Below are 18,152 nucleotides of genomic sequence, written 5' to 3'. Positions count from 1 at the left end.
CATCTAGAGAGCGAAAAATTCAGAGTTTGGAGCCTTTCACAGTATGGAAATACGCATTATGAAGAAGCAACTGATTCCTTCTTATATCAACCAAGTCACAAAACAAATCATACAAATCAGTGAACCACATGGAGGAACGTAAAAAAAAAAAAAAACTAAAGCTGGAGATCATCAGACTGATAGCACAAATTCAAACACAAACCTTCCCCAATTTACCAACACAAAGAATCTGTTTCCCAATCCTAAACTTTGAAACAAGCCATTTAAAAAAAGCAATCTGTGCAAAAGACACAAAATCTATGAGGCAGTCTCATAAATAAGAAAGATTCTTCCACGCACCTAGATTTTAAGAAAAGAACCTCTGCATCCCTGGTTCAGGAGCCCATGCTGCAATCAGCGGTTAGTGAAAGACGTAGATCATGTCTTCTTCTCTTGCTATTGTGCAATATACTTTTCAACTAAACCTGATACTCTTTCAACTTTCTTATCCTTTGGAATGCAATCGGCTGTAGAACTCAGTGAAGTCAAGCCGGAAGAAGAGAAACTTGAGATCTACAGATTGTTGCAGAGGCAAAAGAGATAGGAATCCATCGAGTGAGGATGTGTATTCCTTTGCAATACTGTCCATATCTTGACTCATGCTTTGAAGAAATTCTCCAGCACGCTGTGTTAAGCCCTTCCTACCCTCACTGATCCATGAACCGGGCTCTAGCGATTTGTTTTTTTCTCGTCCTGATTCTTTAGATCTGCAGAAAATCGGTGATATTAGAGATCAATTTGAGGAAGATGTTTGAGCAAAAGTTTAAAGTATACTTTTGTTTGAATTTAAAATAGATTTTAAGACAAAACTCACCTTATTTGCAACTCGTAAATTCCTTCATACAAACGATCTGCATGACTCCTGAACCGTAATATAAGCTCAAACAGGACGAAAAGTGATTCGCGGATGGTCTGTGACTGTTCACCCAGGAGAGATTTTCCAACAATGGCGTTGAGGTACTTCTCATGTGCTGCCACGAGATCATCCAAGTCTTTAGCAGCTTCCATCTCTTTTGAGAAATTAGACCATGACACCTCCAATACTTCAAACATGATGTAATACTGAAAGTTAGTAACAAAATGGTTCATTTCATTCCAAAGGACCTGGCACCGCCTCAGGGCTGAGAGCAATTGTAACTTCACCGAAGTTTGGAGCTTAACGAATGAGTTCGAAGTGATGCAATTTGGTTTCATGGTCTTCCAAATTCCGATAAGAGCATGCTCTACCCGTTTCAACTTCCAGAGAAAATTGAACACTCTCAGGTATTTGGACAAAACAGACTCAGTAAACACGGTATCTAATGGAACCCTTGCCTCATATTCCAATGAGAATACATCCCAGCCTCTGTCTCCACTGCCATGAGGCATCATCTTCACTCTCAATCTGTCTAGCATGTCACGGTCATCATACTGCGCATTTGATGCTCGTATTGCAGCCTCAAGAAACCCAGCTAGTTCAAATGAACTAATATTATTGGCTGGCTCAGAAAGCTTAGGTCCTACAATATCCATCAAGTATTGAACAAAATCACCTTGACCAAGTAGTAAATAACGCTTAATGGCAAGACAATGCTCCTTGAATTTATATCTCTTATATAGAACATCCAACAGATGCTTGTCGATTCTTTTTGCTGCCTCGGTAACAAGATGTTCAAGTGCATCTGTTTCACCATACCCGAGACCTCCTCGCCTTGTCGTCGTCCCAGATGCAGCTGCTGCTTCTGAAGCTGCATCAGCCCACCCGTGATCATCACAGCAAACACGAAGAAAGTTTATAGATTTCCCAGTTCTCAGAATTCTCTGAGCGAGACTCGGTGAAATAAAAGACGGAAGCATCGCTGGGTGGAGCTTGTAACCTTCTCTCCAAAGCAAATCGACTTTAACAGGCTGACCAACGATAAAGAATTCACCAAAAGTATCTTCCAACTCTCCTTCTAGAACCCAACTTCTCACCATTTCAAACAGCGGAGAACACACACATCGGAGCAGATTCATCATAAAATCATGAACAAGCGGATCACCATGCTGTGCGTGCAAATGGATAGCCCCAGCCATCGCCCCACCTCTCAGTACCTTACACTTGTCAACCAAAACAGCCATCAGTCTCATTTTCACCATAGGCTCCGCAAACCATACCGACAACCTCCTCAAAGAAAGGTAATTACTTGAGCTAGCTGATTCAGAAACCAAAGGAATAGGATTCATGGCCTGCGCTTCCAGCACAGCCAATAACTTATAATAATCAGAGAGCTCATCTTGCAATGCCGCACAAAACGCTTGCCCAACAGTTCCCACGTCTTCAGCTGGAAACCGATCCATACTCTCGGTTATAAAAGTCTTAACCTTTCTAAACAACCAGCCAAGCTCAGAGAGCATACGAACCATAATCCTAGTAGCTCGAGGCACCTTAACAGAGTCCTGCACCGCATAACCGTCAATTTCGCTGTTAAATTTGACATATTTCCCATCAATACCTTGGGAAGCATACAAAACATCTCTCACTAGAACCTCCTCCGTCACTTCATTCTCTTCCTTAACCAAAACCGCATACTCTCTAAACGCAATATCCCGCAAATTCTCAGGATCTTTACTAACCAACAAAACCCCATTACTCCAATCCTTCTTCTTAGCCTCCCCACGGCGCGAAAACACATTACCAGCATCACCAAGCCCCAAATTAGGTAACAAAACCGACGAATCAAGACCATTTATAGCCGATTTACGATCATCAGAAACGATTTTAAGCAAATAAACAAGAGCCCATTTGTTATTGACACTGCCTGGTCCAGTCTTGGAAGCGAACTTAGTGTAGAGATCGGCAAAAGCGAGTGCGTCGGAGGACTTACCCTGAGTAGCGAGACGGCGTTTGAGAGACTCAGCGATAGCGGTGGCGTCAGGGAGGACGGAAGGAGTAAGGCGGCTAGAGAGGATACGAAAGGCGTAACGAAGGGTTTTGAGGAAGGCGGGAGAATTGGGATCGAGATTAGGGGTTTGAGGGTTTTGGGAGACGAGACGAAGAACAAGCTCTTGTACTAGATCTGCAGCCTTCTGCTGATCGTCGTCTTCCATCAATTCAAGCTTTTGCCTTTTTTTTTCTTCTTCGATTCGATTTCAACTTTTTTGATTTTTGGTTGTTCGAATTTTTGTTGAATTTGATTTTTGAATCGAAAGAGTATTTTGCAGAGTGAGAAGAGTAGTGTGACTGAATGAATAAAAAAAAAGATGGGCTCTTTTGGACTTTAGAGCTGTACTCTTAATTTTTTTCCTCGGCGGGCAATTGAATATGTTGAAATCCAAAAACATATGCTAAATACTATCTACTCTCTTTTAATATGAAGTATATAAAAGTGTTATTTCAAATTCTTTTTTCTCTATAGTATTTGAAAAATGGAGAAAACAAATATCAGAATAAACCTAATGTATCGTTATGAAATTAATTATAAAAATGTTAGTTGATATGTTACTTTAGAAATTTTTGAAATTCACATATGAAAAAGAATCTCATAATATTTAATTCACAAATCACAACCACAAGCTCAATACTTATTATAAAAGCTACCAATAAAAATATATACTTAAAAAAGAAAAATTAATTAGCATTAAAAAGGAGCTTTTTAGTTTTATCTACCACATTAATATATTTATTGAGCAAAATAACAATGACATCTATAAAAAAAAAAAATCATTTTAGACATTTGTCATTGGTGATCTGAATAGAGGAAATAAATTAGGTAGTCAAACTAAAATATCTGTCCTCATTATTATTCTCATCTATCAAAGATGAAAATAAAAGAAGCTTATTTCCTCTTTAATCCATTGAAAAAAATAAAAGTACAAGATCGGAATAAAAATAAACCTATTTACCATATGTGGAAAAATATTCCCTGTAACAATCACTTTCTACTTTTCACTAATTAATTTCTCTATATATTCTTTTTGTTACAGATTGCAACACATTTATAAACTACTTTACATTCATTTCCATATCTTATCTTTTTCTCACCAATTTACTTCCTTATCGACTAATCATATTGATTCAATAATAATGACATAGGAAAATTTTGCGTCTCCTTCCCTTACAAAATCCGTGACGGGCAAATAAATACCGTACATTGTATACTATTCTTCTCTTATCCTTTATCTCTTGCTTACACACCTTTAATGATGTTTTTAGTGATTACAGTTTACGAGAAAAAACGAATAAACAATTGAAACAATCGAGTAGGATTAAGGATTTTAAGGGTATAATCGCTTCAAAGGCAAGCGAGATTATTAAAAAAAGTAAACACTCTTTACACAACAAATCGCAATCATCTAACTGATTTTGCTTTTCTCTTTAAGTTCAGCTTCTTCTACGTAATTAGTATTTACTCTCTCTCTCTCTCTCTCTTGCATCATCATAATCCTTTCTTTGCATGCGATTCGGCTTTTAGCGGCGGCGATGCTACTTTGAGGTACCCACTTGCCTCTCTTCCTCTCTTTTATTGGATTTTTCGACCTAAGCTGCGTTTTTGTCTCCAAGTGTTCGAAGCTCCCACGTAGTGGCATTTCCGTAAAATTCTCTTGTTCCTCCCATTGTGATTCTCACACTCGCTTACCAATTGAGCATTGTAAACCCCCAATTTCAATTCTTTCGTGTTCATTTGCTAGTTGCTCTATGAGTTTCTTAAGAAACTTTTGAATACACTTTTGAATTTTTAGCTCATTACATAGTCAAAGCATAATTCTGTTAGCTTGATGAAGGTTTGTACTTTCTTCATTTTCTCAGTCACCGGAAATTTTGCATTTGGTTTCTGATGATGGGATCTAAACAAGTGTCGAAGTCTAGAAATGCTGGGCTTAGTAAGTTTAAGGATGCTGAGTCCCCTGTATCTTCAACAACCTCGTCTTCCAAACTTTATCCAGAGACGTCTGTGGATAGCCATAGCCCCCCTACGTCTTCATCTGCTCGAAGCAAGCCTCATTTACAATATACAGGAAAGGTACCCCCTAAGCCTTTGCAGTCCAAAGAAAATGTCACTGTCACAGTTCGTTTTCGTCCACTCAGGTGAATGTTGATTTCGCTGTGTAGGATTCAAACACTTATAAGTTTGATGTTTGTTTTATGAATTGTTGACATTGGTTTATGTTTGATCATAGTCCGAGGGAAATCCGCAAAGGAGAGGAGATTGCATGGTATGCAGATGGGGAAACAATTGTGCGGAATGAGCATAATCAGTCAATAGCTTATGCCTATGGTTAGTCTTTACTGTTTGACTAGTATTCATGAGTTTCTGTAACCATCATTAATGTTGTTCTGTGGACTAGATTGAAGTTTCCTGCATCTTGAATGAAGACCTAATTTAAACTACATGTCAAAGTCCAATCTGCCATTTTGTTTCTTGAAATTTCTGTCCTTTGCAGATCGTGTTTTCGGGCCTACGACGACAACACGCCATGTCTATGATGTTGCTGCTCAGCATGTAGTTAATGGTGCTATGGCGGGGGTCAACGGTATGGACTAAACACTTATTATTGGCCTATCTAGTTAAGACTTTATTCTTAGAAGATAAAAAGATATTTATGTTATCAAAGCTAGCTACAGTATCATGAACCGTTTGCATGAGCAACCATTTAGAAAATGAGATCTTTGAGTTGCCAAACTGTATCATCTAGTCTCTAGAACACTTTGAGTTGCCAAACTGTATCATCTAGTGCTTCTTCTAATCTCTAGAACACTTTGAGTTAGCTTTTTTTGCCAATTTGATTTTAATGTAGTGAGTGTTAATCCAACCACAGGGACCATTTTCGCATACGGAGTGACAAGCAGTGGAAAAACTCACACTATGCATGTAAGATTCACTAATCATGATGTTTCTTGCTTTTCAACTTATTATAATAAAATGTATTAGGTTACTACCTTGTACAATGTACTTCAATGTGTCATCCCAGACATGCTTCTCTGTCAGAGAGTCATTTATCTCTTCCTTCGTTTCTGGCTAAATCACTGAGTAGTTCAGGAGCAAAGTTTCTCTCCTATAGTAGCCATAACGATTAGCAGTGGAACTTGACGTTTGTATCCTAATTTTTTTTTTTTTTTTTTGTGTGATGGATTTATGGCTATTCTCCTTCTAGCTAGTGTTATTCTGTTGATCCTATAATGGCGGATGATTTTGCACTTCATTTTTGGAGACCATGTTTACGTTTAAAGATGTGCATGAAATAAGAACAATTTTATCTCATGAAGACAGTTTTGTTTGGTTCAAATGTCAGGGGGACCAAAGATCTCCTGGTATAATACCATTAGCCGTGAAAGATGCTTTCAGCATTATACAAGAGGTACTTCTTAGGATGTTGATTAGTCGAATTCCCTGGCCTAAGTGCTAGTTATATCACACATTTTATTTTTCTCGCAGACACCAAGGCGAGAATTTCTCCTACGTGTTTCTTACTTTGAAATATATAATGAGGTGCTACTCACTACCTGATTTTCTTCTCTCCATTCACTATAATTACTTCACCAGTGGTGCTAAATGAATGTCAGATTCTGCTTTTGATATTTCTTAATATTCTTAAGGTTCATTCTACTTCAGGTTGTCAATGATTTATTGAACCCAGCTGGACAAAATTTGAGGATCAGAGAAGATGAGCAGGTACTTGTTTCAGTATTTGATCCTCTTATTTCACTGTCTCTTATATAATTGTTGTTATTATAAGTGCTCATCATAGAATCTTAAAACCTTGCACACCATATTTGTTTAGTTAGAGGAGACATAGTTTCTCGGCTAGATGCGTGAAAGTACTTTCATTTTCTTATAAATGAAATTCTCTTGGATCCTGCAAATACAATGTGAAAAGTAGTCTGATTATCAATATTTGAATGTTCTAGGTTACATTTCTTATTCAAGTATGGGCTAAAAAATTTAGAATAAACTTGACAACTTCTATTGCTTTGAGTGCCTTTCCCTCTAAAATTCTGCAATGAACCTCTCTTTATTGCCGATGTAGGGAACCTTTATCGAAGGGATTAAAGAAGAAGTTGTTCTATCCCCTGCTCATGCGCTTTCTCTTATAGCAGCTGGAGAAGGTAGGCACTTCCATGTAATTCTTAAGAGTTTTTTTTTTGTCAGAAAGTGTTTTCCTTAATCAGTTGGGGGTTTTCCTCTTATGTGATATGAGATAGCAATTCTAAAGACTAGCATTCTCTTTCTTGATTCCAGTAGTTTCATTTCATTCTTAAACCTTCTCTTGAATCTAGTACTTTTTTCTACATTCTTATGTTTATCATGTAAGTCATCTTGATTTCGTTTGACAGAGCACAGACATATTGGATCCACAAGTTTTAATTTGCTCAGCAGCCGAAGCCATACAATGTTTACCCTGGTATGTTTATTTTTCGCATTCAAAGCATGAAGAGATTTGTTTCTTTGATTTTGCTTTCCCCTGTTTAGTAATGTTAAGTATACAGTTTGGCTTTCTTTTCATATCTATTAGTATAGCTATACCGTTTCTGAAAGATGTTATAACTGGTTTGGTTGCAGACTATAGAGAGTAGTCCCTTGGGTGACAATAATGAAGGTGGAGCTGTACACCTCTCGCAGCTGGTATAACATCTTTTGTTTTTATCCTGTGATTTTATGTTAGGTGATAGCTTACTTTTTCTTCAACTCTGATAACTGTTTATTATTGCACTGTCTAAACACTTAAAGGTGAACAACTGATTAACTGCCCATAATTTCACTTATATCTGCAGAACCTCATTGACCTGGCAGGTTCTGAGAGCTCAAAGGCTGAAACCAGTGGTTTAAGACGCAAGGAAGGGTCTTATATAAATAAAAGTTTGCTGACTTTAGGGACTGTGAGTCCAATTATCACTGTTTTCCTCAGCAACAATAGAATTTCGAATTTTAATTGAATTTAAGAACTTCTTTGCCTTTTTCTTTGGATAGATATCTGCGCATATCTTCTTTTTCTTTTCCTCCTCTACAGCTGAAAACCTTGGTTGGCTCTTGCCTTCAGTCATTATGTTAAGTCATCTCCCAAAAGCTGAAGTTGGATCGTTCTTTTGCAATTCTGTAGGTAATATCAAAACTTACAGATAGGAAGGCTAGTCATGTACCATATAGGGACTCTAAATTAACCAGGCTGCTTCAGTCCTCATTGAGTGGGCATGGACGTGTATCTGTAAGTGGTGTACTTGTTAGATATCTGTTTTAGCTTCTTTTTGCAATAAATGCCGCACAGAACATGACCATAGGCAGCAGAAAACAATTCTTATGATCGATTTAACTGATTGATTGTTCCATCTGGATATGATAGCTCATATGTACAGTGACTCCTGCATCAAGCAGCTCCGAAGAAACACACAACACATTGAAATTTGCCCATCGTGCAAAGCATATTGAGATTCAAGCCGCACAGAACAAGGTCTTAGTTACATCTATTCTTTAAGCTCAGTGCATTTCCGTACTGAAGGTTCATTCTGGATTTCTAACCCAAAAAAATACAGATAATTGATGAGAAATCATTGATTAAGAAGTATCAATACGAGATTCGCCAACTCAAGGAGGAGTTGGAACAGCTTAAAGAAGGAATTAAACCAGTTTCTCAGTTAAAGGATATTAGTGAAGATGATGTTGTTCTCCTGAAGCAGAAAGTATGTCTTTTCTGTCAATGATCCCTGCTTAAATGTTTGCAACGGACCGATGATACTATACTGTATCGAGCTTCAGTATCTGGAGAATTGAAATCTGCTTTGCATGCTTTTCTTTTGATGTGACTATAAAAGCTAGAAGAAGAGGAAGATGCTAAAGCAGCTCTCTTGAGTCGAATCCAACGGCTTACGAAACTAATCCTCGTGTCTACTAAAACTCCACAAACATCGCGGTTGTCTTATCGTGTTGATCCTTGGAGGAGACACTCATTTGGAGAAGAGGAGGTAGAATCACTTGTCTAGCCTAGAGCTATTTTACTAAACAATATAAAACATTAACTCTTCCATTTCCCTACAGCATGTCTGCCAATTACTATTTTTTTGGCTGATCTTAGTTGATAATGCATGGCCAGCTTGCTTACCTACCGTATAAGAGGCGCGACTTGACGGATGATGAGAACCTTGAATTCTATGTTTCTCGTGAAGGGACTCCTGAGATTACAGATGATGCGTTTAGAGAAGAAAAGAAGACAAGGAAGCATGGCCTACTGAACTGGTTGAAACTTAAGGTACACATTTGCTTGTAGAATTTTTATGGCTTTGATAAACTTTTACTGTTGGCTGCTCTTGTTTAGTTCGGAGCATTTCCCTCAACTTCGTAGCCTCATAGTATAGTTAATACTGTTGTATACAGTGTCCTGCACATCATATATCTAGCACTCTATGTGCTTCCAAAAAATTATGCTCCTGGTGTGCATGAGATATCACACCGCTTCATTCCTTCTTAGTTAGATTTTCTTTTTTCGGGCGGTGTCTCTCTTGCCACCTTTTCTCTCATTACTGTTTTACTATCAGAAAAAAGAAAACAGTTTGGGGGGATCAAGCATCAGTGACAAGTCCAACAGTACACCGTCAACTCCTCAAGGAGAAGGCAGTAATTGTCGTACAGGATCTAGACTTTCAGAAGGCTCCGCATTGGCAGATCAACTCTTAGAGACTAGGGATAATGAAGAAGCTCATGAAGATAGTTTTCATGAGATTGAGACACCTGAGGTACATTGAGATTTTTTCACAGCTGATAGCTCATTCCATTTCCATCAATTGGTTTCTTGAGCTTTCTTTTTGAGCAACTGATGTACGATTTTTAAGGCATTGTATACTTGTTCCCAGACTAGAATAAAAATGATCAATCAGATGGAAACACTGAGGGAAAAACAAAAGATTTTATCTGAGGAGATGGTGCAACAATCAAGGTCTCTTAAACTGTTGTCAGAAGAGGCTGCCAAAGCCCCTCAAAATGAAGAAATTAAAGTAATTTTTGCATTCTGTTCATGATCTTTATCATATTTTCGATCAAACTTTGCAGATATTTACCTTCCTGGTTGTCTTTGGATGTATGCAGGTGGAGATTAAAAACCTCAATGGCGACATCAAGGCAAAGAACAACCAGATTGCTACTTTGGGGAAACAAATTTTGGATTTTGTTATAGCATCACAAGATGAATTGGTAAAATCTGATATCGTACAGGTGGGTTATATATTTCAAACATCACACAGTTGCCTTGTGCATCTTGTTCTGATATTTATTGACGTTAGATTTTCTCTCAAGTGATTTCTCTCTTATCTTCAGGCTGTTTCTGAAATGAGGGCTCAACTAAATGAGAAATGTTTTGAACTCGAGGTGCTGAAAATCTCTCTCTTTACACAGTACTTCAGCTATTAATTGATACTGCACCTACATATCTTATTAATTGATAATTGATGGCTTTGCTATATCATGCCTGCTACTATATATCTGTTTTAGCTCGATATGATCTGTTATGGATTAGTGAAGACTCCTTTTACTCAGTATTAATTTTACAGGTTAAAGCTGCAGATAATCGTATCATTCAGGAACAACTCAACCAAAAGGTTCAGATAATACCTCGTCTCTTTCCCTGATTACACCTTATTGAGGAGCCTTCTAAGCTAGTGTGTGCAAACATGTCAAAGAAATCTGTAACTGATCAACTTTTTTCTGCAGACATGTTTATGTGAAGAGTTGCAAGAAGAGGTTGCAAACCTAAAGCAGCAGCTCTCTGACGCCCTGGAACTGGTAGATATCAGCTCGGTCACAAGTCACATGCAAAAATCTTCTGAATCGCCAAACAAAAATAAAGAAAAAGTCATAGAGGCACAGGTGAAATTCTCATATACTTCACAACAATTTATTGTAAACATTTTTTTCCCTGATGGCCTGATCTTTCTCTTCCCTTATATTTTGATATATGAAAATCTGAACATTATATTCACTATCTGACTGATACATAACAGGCATTTGAGATTGAAGAGCTTAAACTGAAAGCTACAGAACTAAGTGACTTGAATGAACAACTAGAACTCCGAAATAAGAAACTAGCTGACGAGAGTTCATATGCGAAAGAGCTTGCTTCAGCGGCTGCTATTGAGCTCAAGGCATTGTCTGAGGAAATAGCAAGACTTATGAATCACAACGAGAGACTAGCAGCTGACCTGGCAGCGGTGCAGAAGAGCTCTGTTACACCACGGGGCAAGACAGGAAACCTGAGGAATGGAAGGAGAGAAAGTGTTACAAAGAGGAAAGAGCAAGACAACTCGTTGATGGAACTGAAGAGAGAACTGAGTATAAGCAAAGAACGTGAAGTTTCATTTGAAGCTGCTCTAGTTGAAAAAATCCAGAGGGAAGCCGAGCTACAAAGAACAGTAGAAGAGTCGAAACAAAGGGAAGCGTATCTAGAGAATGAACTTGCTAATATGTGGGTTCTCGTTGCCAAGTTGAGATCCCAAGGAGCTGCTAATTCAGGTTTATCTGATTCAGTATCAGAGACACAACAAATCGACCATTTTAGGACTTAAGTTATGATTTGAGATTCGTGTGATTTTGAGCTTGTACATTTGTATGCAATTCTCATTCCCTGACCTTCCTGGGCTTGATTTTTTTTGTTTGCTGGTAATGCTTTAAGGGAAGTATCCTGAAGGAAAATCTTTTGTGCAAAGTAGTTCTTTTAACTAGCAATTTGCTAGGGACATCTATATGTTCTATCAATATACACCAAAAGGCTAACCAAGTTCAACATAAAGCTTAGCTGCCTAGAGATATTTTCAGTACAAGTAAATGGGGCATGTTCACCACTATCTGCAGGAACCCTGCAAATCCTTAGATGATGGTATCTTTCCAGCATTTAGAACTTTCAAGCTGATCAGTTTACCATTGCTGATCCCTAGTTTGCAAATCTTCAATTCCTAACAAGTCTTACATTGCTAAGAACATGACCTGAGCCTATTTGTAAATTAACCCATTACACTTTACAAAACCCTATCCATGTGTACTCTTGTTACCTACATCTTTCATTAACCTCTCATTTCAATCTCCAAACAATCCATATGCATGAAAACTGATCAGAAAGATGTCAATGCATATGAAAAGGAGTTGAACATACAAAGATCAAGACTGAGTTTGAAAGTCAGAATTAAGAAAACAGCAAATGCAGGACCTGCATCGTTACTACACCAGAAGAGTAGATCATGTAAACGAATCCAAATCAAAACCACATACTAGAGAAAACTCAAAAATCGAAACTTTGAAAGTGTATATCATCAAATTGAACTGAAACAAGACCACTACATCAGCATTGAGCTAACCATGAAAATTTCAGAGTAACAACGAGCTCAGAGAATACAATTCATCAGATCAATTCGTCTTTGGATCGGGCATAGGGAACAAACCACCAGCACCAGCAGCTCCTCTAGGTGGAGAGAAACCCAAAAACTTCTGCAGATTAGTCCTAATACTGATAGAACAAAGCAGATAAAGAAAAGCCATGGAACAATCAGTGGAATCATCTCCTTTCAATCCTCTATGACTCATCTTCCTCACAATCGTAATCGGATGAAACGGAAGCTTCGCTACAACTTTCCCTTCGAAAAGCGAATTCAACAACCCAAACACAACAAAGAGAACCAGAGCCACAACGGCACCAGATTTAAACTTGAAGAGCGACAGATCTCTGCTCGATTCCTTTAAGCTGGATTCAACGCGATCTATCTTCTTCGTCTTCGACTTCTTGATTGCTAGCTTCGAGGAAGGATTATCTGTCTTCATCGTCTCCAGCTTCTTGGAGGCTTTGTCAATGGAAGATTTCAACGATTTGTAAGAGCTCGTGCGGTAGATTAGGATCCATGAGATTGCTTCGCAGACCAAAGCCGTGCAGAAGGAGATTCCGACGACGGTGAGACTATCGGCGTACTTGAAAGAAGCGAAGAGAGGTATCGCGGTGGCCATTGCTTCTTCTTCTTCTTCTTCTTCTTCTTCTTCTTCTTCTCTATCAAGTGCTCAGAGATTTAATATGATTGAGTTGTTTCTTTTTTTTTTTCCGTATTGAGATTTTTGATATAAAGAAAGTCAACTATTAGTTGTTCAAAAACAAAGTCAAACTTTTGAATAAAAGCCCATAGCGAATATAGTTTGAACCAAGGTAAGAGAAAGAAAAGGCCCCAATGCATAAAAGCCCACTCGTAATGGTAATTCTGTTTATTTGACTTAATTCATAAACGGCATAACATGCGAGTTTGATGTCGTTTGTTCTGGATAAAACGACATCCATTTTTTTAAAACAAAATGATTGAAACAATTTTCTTAAAATTTATAGAGTTTGAGATTTGTTGATTTTGAGATATTTAGAGGTTCGTATTAGTGTTGTTGATGTATCACCTACTCATGTTTGACAGAAAAAAGAGTTAAATGAGACAAAACATTTTTTTTTCTCATTAGATCAATAGAATGGTCAAGATTTTCTGAAAAGACAAAATAGAAAAAATTTCGTCCTTGTATCAAATTTACATCTACATAATAATTTTCTTGTTATACATAGTACTTATATAGAATCTAAGCACTTGATTTATGTTACACCCAAAAGTAGATTTGGAAAAACGTGAGCCAAATAAAATGTGAAGTGCGACATCCTTTTCGTTGGCTATATTTAGTTAATATGATTTTGGTAGCATTTTCTTTCTTTTTTTTTCATTCCCATTTAATTTGTAGGGGTGGTTTTGATTTTTGAATGTGTGTGGGACATGGGATTTGGTTTATTTATGATGAAACGTTTCATTTGTACTATGTACAACAGAAGTTAGATTGAAATTAAACTTGTTATAGAACTATACATGTAGTCATGTACCCACCACGGTCTCTTCTCACATCACACATCAATAATTGTTTTGCATAATAACTAGGATCTGATGTTTTGGTTTCATACATTTAAGAATTACATTATATATTCTTGTTAACTTCTCAGTTCATACGCAACTAGAATTGGAAATTTGTTTTCTAGCTTTTATTATATACTATATATAGTGTATCTGTAATGTTGATTTAAATAACAAAATCTAAAAATATATATATATGTAATTTTTTACGATTTTATAAGCCTATCACGTAGTGCACCTAGAATTGCATAGACGTTCAAGGCACTATGTAGTACTCTTTGAACATTACTTTTTCCAATTACAAACTAAATGATATTCTAATTAACTTTTAAATCCCGATATTTCTCTTGTTCATATATCTCAATGTTGTTCTCTATAATTAACTTTACCTTCATTCGTTCATCAAATGTCACCTAGTACATTGTTCTCAAGGAAACATATGTGGCTATTTTGAGACCATAAGTTATTAATCCATTATAAACATTTAGGCTATTGGAATTATTTAGGCGGATATCTATTTCTTGTCAGAAACTGAGTTATTAAATGCTGTATTCAGGCCTTATTTACATCACAATTCGAACAAATTAAACATTTATTTGGTTTGTCTTATTGTTAGGTGGAGGCAAAAAACAAGAAAGAAAAATGTAAACATGTTGAAATTAAACTTAGTGGTAATGAATCCCTTGGGACCCTTTACTGATTCGATTTAGATTTGAGAGTTAATGTTATTGGCGTGGACATTTCAGAACCAACCAAACGATATTTGGAAACCAAATATATGTTGCTAAAAAACTGCAAAAGAATAGGCTATTTAAAAAAAAAAAAGAGTCCCGCTAACAAATGTGTTAGTTAAGTTTTCGGTTTCGTAACTACTTTAAGCCATACTTTAAAGTCTCTAAAGAAAGAATGTTAAATAATTAGACTGGCCGGTGTGGTTGAAAACAATGAAAAGAAGGTTCCAGGATGATTTATATTGGTGATAAATGGGCTCTATGGTAATAATTGAAAATAAGTGATGTGTGCAAATGAAAAAGAATATTCAATAATGTTTAAAATATATTCGAAAAAATGTTACAAATAAATTATTATTTTTTTATATTTTGAAGAAATTTTAAGAAAGTAAAAGGTCAAATTGTTTCTTAAGAAAATTAAAATGTCCATGATGTGATTGACGAATGTTTCGCTTCTAACTATTGCATTATTCAATTAACATTTTTACTTTTTTGAATACAAGTTGAAGTGGATGTTTCAAGTAGTGTTTTTAAAATACAATCCAAAGATTTCAGCAAATGTTAAAAAAAATTTTGTTAAGTTTCATGGGTTAAGGTCCCTTCCCACTTCTTATTATAATGTGAGATATGAAACTATTCTGAGATTGGAATGATCAGTCGAAAATATTTATAAATCTTTAAAATGTACAATCTCAGAAATAAACCATTAATTTGAACTTAAGGTTTCATGAATTGGGCATAAATTTTGTAACACGTTTTAGCTCTATTTAAATTAGATAACATATATACAAGCTCACCGTTGAGAGTTCTATATTCATCTCCATAAACTTGTTTTACTGTTAATATTATTTGATGTCTACGGACTACGGGGATCAACTATCATAAGTAGATTAAACTAAAAAATTACATTAAAAAGAAGGGAAAAAGAACTAGAGATATTAAAAGAATGGAACTAGAGGCGTAGATCCAAACTCACGTGGTCCGGTACATTCTTCTTGGACTCACAAAACAGACCATGGCTGCTGCTACCACCACCAACATACGTCGGTCTAGTCTGGCGATCACCGATGAACCAAGGCATATATCTATTATAAGATGAACGGTCGCGATTAAAACTTGCGGATGAGTTATACCTACTACATAACCCTAATCTCGCTTCGTTTATTCGAGCAGCGTCAAGGCTAAAGCGATCCTCGTAGAACCTAGAAGTAGCAATGTGGTTTTGGTGGCGGTGGAAGAAAGCGGCCGCATTTGAATGGAGGTTGAAGCGTTTGGTTTGTTGACGTTCTCTCTTGTGAGCGTTTTGATGGCCGCCTAGGGCTTGTGAAGTAGGGAAGTTCCGGAAACAATAGTGGCACTTGAATCTTTTTTCTTTGTTATCGTCTTTGATGCTTTCATTGTTCTCGTTGTAACTGTCTTTGGACTCAGATTCTTCATGAGAAGCTCCAAACTCGAAGCCAAAGAGGCGAATGGGTCTTTCCTTTGGAGAGAAAGAGTTGACGCTCATGAAATCATGAGTCTTCATTTTTAATATAGTTTTGGTTATGACTTTGGAGGCTAAGTACAGAGAAAATATAAAAATTGTTGAGTTGAAGTAAAGGAAGATTTTGGCTTTTCTATGTCTAGATTCTTCAACTTAGTGTTAAATTTGCAACTTCAAAGTACGGTCTCCCCTATGTTTCTTGCATTTAATTCCCGATGGGGTATGTACATAGATAAATGACATTGAATAACTATATATTTACTATAATAGACCTATCCACACACATTTAGTTTTTGGTAAGTATCATATATATTCGTTTCTAGCTTTCTAATTTTGCTAACTATAGTCTTGTATATGTAGATAGGATTAGCCAGACAAAAATTGAACTAAACTACACTTGATGACCAAACGCTTGTAGACATAAATTGGACCGTCAATATATTCGAATGCCTACCTGCCGAGAGACCGTCGTCCGTGGCTAACAATTACTAGTGAAATTATATACTTAAATATATATACTTTTTCAATCCGTAGGTAAATTAACAAATCCACATGAAAAAGTTAATACTTATCTTATGGGTCCTTAATTAGTGACGAATTTAAAATAGTTAGCTAATTGGTTTGTCTCCTTAAGATTCAAATTCGGATTTGCCTTGATGATTTCTACCCGTCGAACTACCATCATTGATATGTCATATCAATGCATGTTTTATGAAAAGGTTTAGTACAATTATTTGATGTCAAGAAAGTATATATATAGATGTATCTTTAAGGTTCATGTTTCTATGTTAAATAGTGACAGCTTATATATATAAGACCAGACTTTGATGGCCTGTGAGGCTATAGTTCAAATATCTGTCGTGATATAAGTACATTTTTTTTTCCTTATGGTCATTTTTAGAACAACCATGTTTTTTAGTAGTTGATCAAATGTTTTTGAGTAGTTAATCAAATCGTATATATGTTGCCTCGTCTAATCAAATCCTCTCAACATTCATACAAAAAAATATTCTCTCAACCAAAAAAAACTTTTTAGTAGATAATACTAACCACAAAACCAAAAAGTAAAATAAAACAACCAAGCATGAATTAACATATAGTACAAGTTTTCAGGTGGGATCCCTGAAATTAATGTAGTTAGATGGTAAATTGTGTGGTGTCACATCTTTGTTTCCTCATCTGCTCGATTCTTCTTTTTAGTTTGGATTTTGCTTTCCGTCTAGAAGTTTTGCCAGAATAATTCATTAATGTTGCTCTCCATGAAAAAGTGCAACATTGACGATAGATTTTGTTAGTTTGTCTTTGTCATATTTGTTGTATTATAATGGATCATGAACGTGTTCGCCTATGACGAAAGAGCATGGTCGTGAATCAAATATAATGTTGCTCACACGATCAATTCGCATCCGGTTGATTTAACAGAAGAAGAAACAGCTTAAGCAACTCTAATATACCATAAAATTCTTCAACTTATAATCTTTTAAAAAAGAAAAAAAAAACCAGTAGATAAATGCTAGAAAAACAAACAAAGCCAAAAAAATTCACATTAAAATTATGAAGTCTCGATATCTAAAATAATCATCAATCGAAGGATATCCTTTGTTCCTCTAAATAATTGGTTCGATAAAATTCAAACAAAATAATATGAAAAATAATATTAAAAAAAAATTGAAGGTTGAAGGAGAATCTAATAGAGTTTCATATTCCCCACGAAACGGTACATTTCAAACAAACAACATTGCACGTCCTCTAATGTAATTGGAAGTGCCACACACGAAGCCAAGTTGAGAAAATAATATAATATTTACACACAAAAAAAAGACTATATAAAGGGTGTTCATGTTCAAGTATAACATAAAACCAAAACAAAAAGAACAATAAAGGGTATGATGAGATCCTCAAGAACTATGGGTTTAGGGAATTGCATGGTTTATGTTGTTGTCCTAAGTGCCATTGCGGCTACAGTGACATCAAACCCTTACTCATATTCTCAAACCCCATCTTACAATTCTCCTGGCCATGAACACAAAGGCCCTAAATACGT

At 36.3% G+C, this 18,152-nt stretch overlaps 4 protein-coding genes across 6 annotated transcripts; 1 reads left to right on the top strand and 3 right to left on the bottom strand.

Annotated features, from left to right (window-relative positions):
• Positions 1 to 56: 56 nt before the first annotated feature.
• Positions 57 to 3,304, bottom strand: LOC9309340 (gamma-tubulin complex component 3). Its single transcript, XM_021022813.1, has 2 exons — positions 854 to 3,304; positions 57 to 746 (listed from the first exon to the last, which is right to left on the bottom strand). The coding sequence occupies exons 1-2, from the start codon at positions 3,106 to 3,108 to the stop codon at positions 485 to 487; spliced, it is 2,517 nt and encodes an 838-aa protein (XP_020878472.1). The 5' UTR covers positions 3,109 to 3,304; the 3' UTR covers positions 57 to 484.
• A 985-nt stretch (positions 3,305 to 4,289) lies between these two features.
• On the top strand, positions 4,290 to 11,685 carry LOC9307297 (kinesin-like protein KIN-7L, chloroplastic). 3 transcript variants are annotated; one of them, XM_021022809.1, is made up of 24 exons: positions 4,290 to 4,493; positions 4,808 to 5,086; positions 5,179 to 5,276; positions 5,443 to 5,532; positions 5,818 to 5,870; positions 6,292 to 6,357; positions 6,435 to 6,488; positions 6,612 to 6,671; positions 7,027 to 7,105; positions 7,334 to 7,401; positions 7,560 to 7,622; positions 7,772 to 7,876; positions 8,098 to 8,202; positions 8,338 to 8,445; positions 8,528 to 8,674; positions 8,807 to 8,956; positions 9,085 to 9,240; positions 9,527 to 9,724; positions 9,821 to 9,982; positions 10,074 to 10,199; positions 10,302 to 10,352; positions 10,535 to 10,582; positions 10,695 to 10,850; positions 10,985 to 11,685. In XM_021022809.1, the coding sequence occupies exons 2-24, from the start codon at positions 4,836 to 4,838 to the stop codon at positions 11,543 to 11,545; spliced, it is 2,955 nt and encodes a 984-aa protein (XP_020878468.1). In that variant the 5' UTR covers positions 4,290 to 4,493; positions 4,808 to 4,835; the 3' UTR covers positions 11,546 to 11,685. The 3 variants fall into 3 exon arrangements, with proteins under 3 accessions (XP_020878468.1, XP_020878470.1, XP_020878469.1); XM_021022811.1 differs by having other exon boundaries at positions 4,294 to 4,493; positions 9,842 to 9,982; XM_021022810.1 differs by lacking the exon at positions 4,290 to 4,493 and adding an exon at positions 4,521 to 4,649.
• Positions 11,686 to 12,141: 456 nt separating this feature from the next.
• LOC9307296 (calcium load-activated calcium channel) lies at positions 12,142 to 13,064 on the bottom strand. Its single transcript, XM_002871180.2, has one exon. It carries the CDS (start codon positions 12,969 to 12,971, stop codon positions 12,381 to 12,383), a length of 591 nt encoding a protein of 196 aa, XP_002871226.1. The 5' UTR covers positions 12,972 to 13,064; the 3' UTR covers positions 12,142 to 12,380.
• Positions 13,065 to 15,219: 2,155 nt separating this feature from the next.
• Positions 15,220 to 16,525, bottom strand: LOC9309339 (zinc finger protein GIS2). Its single transcript, XM_002871179.2, has one exon. The coding sequence runs from the start codon at positions 16,148 to 16,150 to the stop codon at positions 15,578 to 15,580; it is 573 nt and encodes a 190-aa protein (XP_002871225.1). The 5' UTR covers positions 16,151 to 16,525; the 3' UTR covers positions 15,220 to 15,577.
• Positions 16,526 to 18,152: the final 1,627 nt, after the last annotated feature.

The sequence above is a fragment of the Arabidopsis lyrata genome (assembly GCF_000004255.2).
Source record: "Arabidopsis lyrata subsp. lyrata unplaced genomic scaffold ARALYscaffold_6, whole genome shotgun sequence".
In the NCBI taxonomy this organism is placed as follows: Eukaryota; Viridiplantae; Streptophyta; class Magnoliopsida; order Brassicales; family Brassicaceae; genus Arabidopsis; species Arabidopsis lyrata.
This window is presented reverse-complemented; position numbering and strand designations above follow the sequence as displayed.

Excerpts from the sequence above, each read along its gene's own strand:
- LOC9307297 (XM_021022809.1), top strand. The coding sequence starts at position 4,836 with ATGATGGGATCTAAACAAGTGTCGAAGTCTAGAAATGCTGGGCTTAGT. Across the intron at positions 6,672-7,026 it reads GGATCAGAGAAGATGAGCAG|GGAACCTTTATCGAAGGGAT; the intron begins GTACTTGTTTCA and ends TTGCCGATGTAG. Across the intron at positions 7,106-7,333 it reads TCTTATAGCAGCTGGAGAAG|AGCACAGACATATTGGATCC; the intron begins GTAGGCACTTCC and ends TTCGTTTGACAG.
- LOC9309339 (XM_002871179.2), bottom strand. The coding sequence starts at position 16,150 with ATGAAGACTCATGATTTCATGAGCGTCAACTCTTTCTCTCCAAAGGAA.
- LOC9309340 (XM_021022813.1), bottom strand. The coding sequence starts at position 3,108 with ATGGAAGACGACGATCAGCAGAAGGCTGCAGATCTAGTACAAGAGCTT. Across the intron at positions 747-853 it reads ATTTACGAGTTGCAAATAAG|ATCTAAAGAATCAGGACGAG; the intron begins GTGAGTTTTGTC and ends GATTTTCTGCAG.
- LOC9307296 (XM_002871180.2), bottom strand. The coding sequence starts at position 12,971 with ATGGCCACCGCGATACCTCTCTTCGCTTCTTTCAAGTACGCCGATAGT.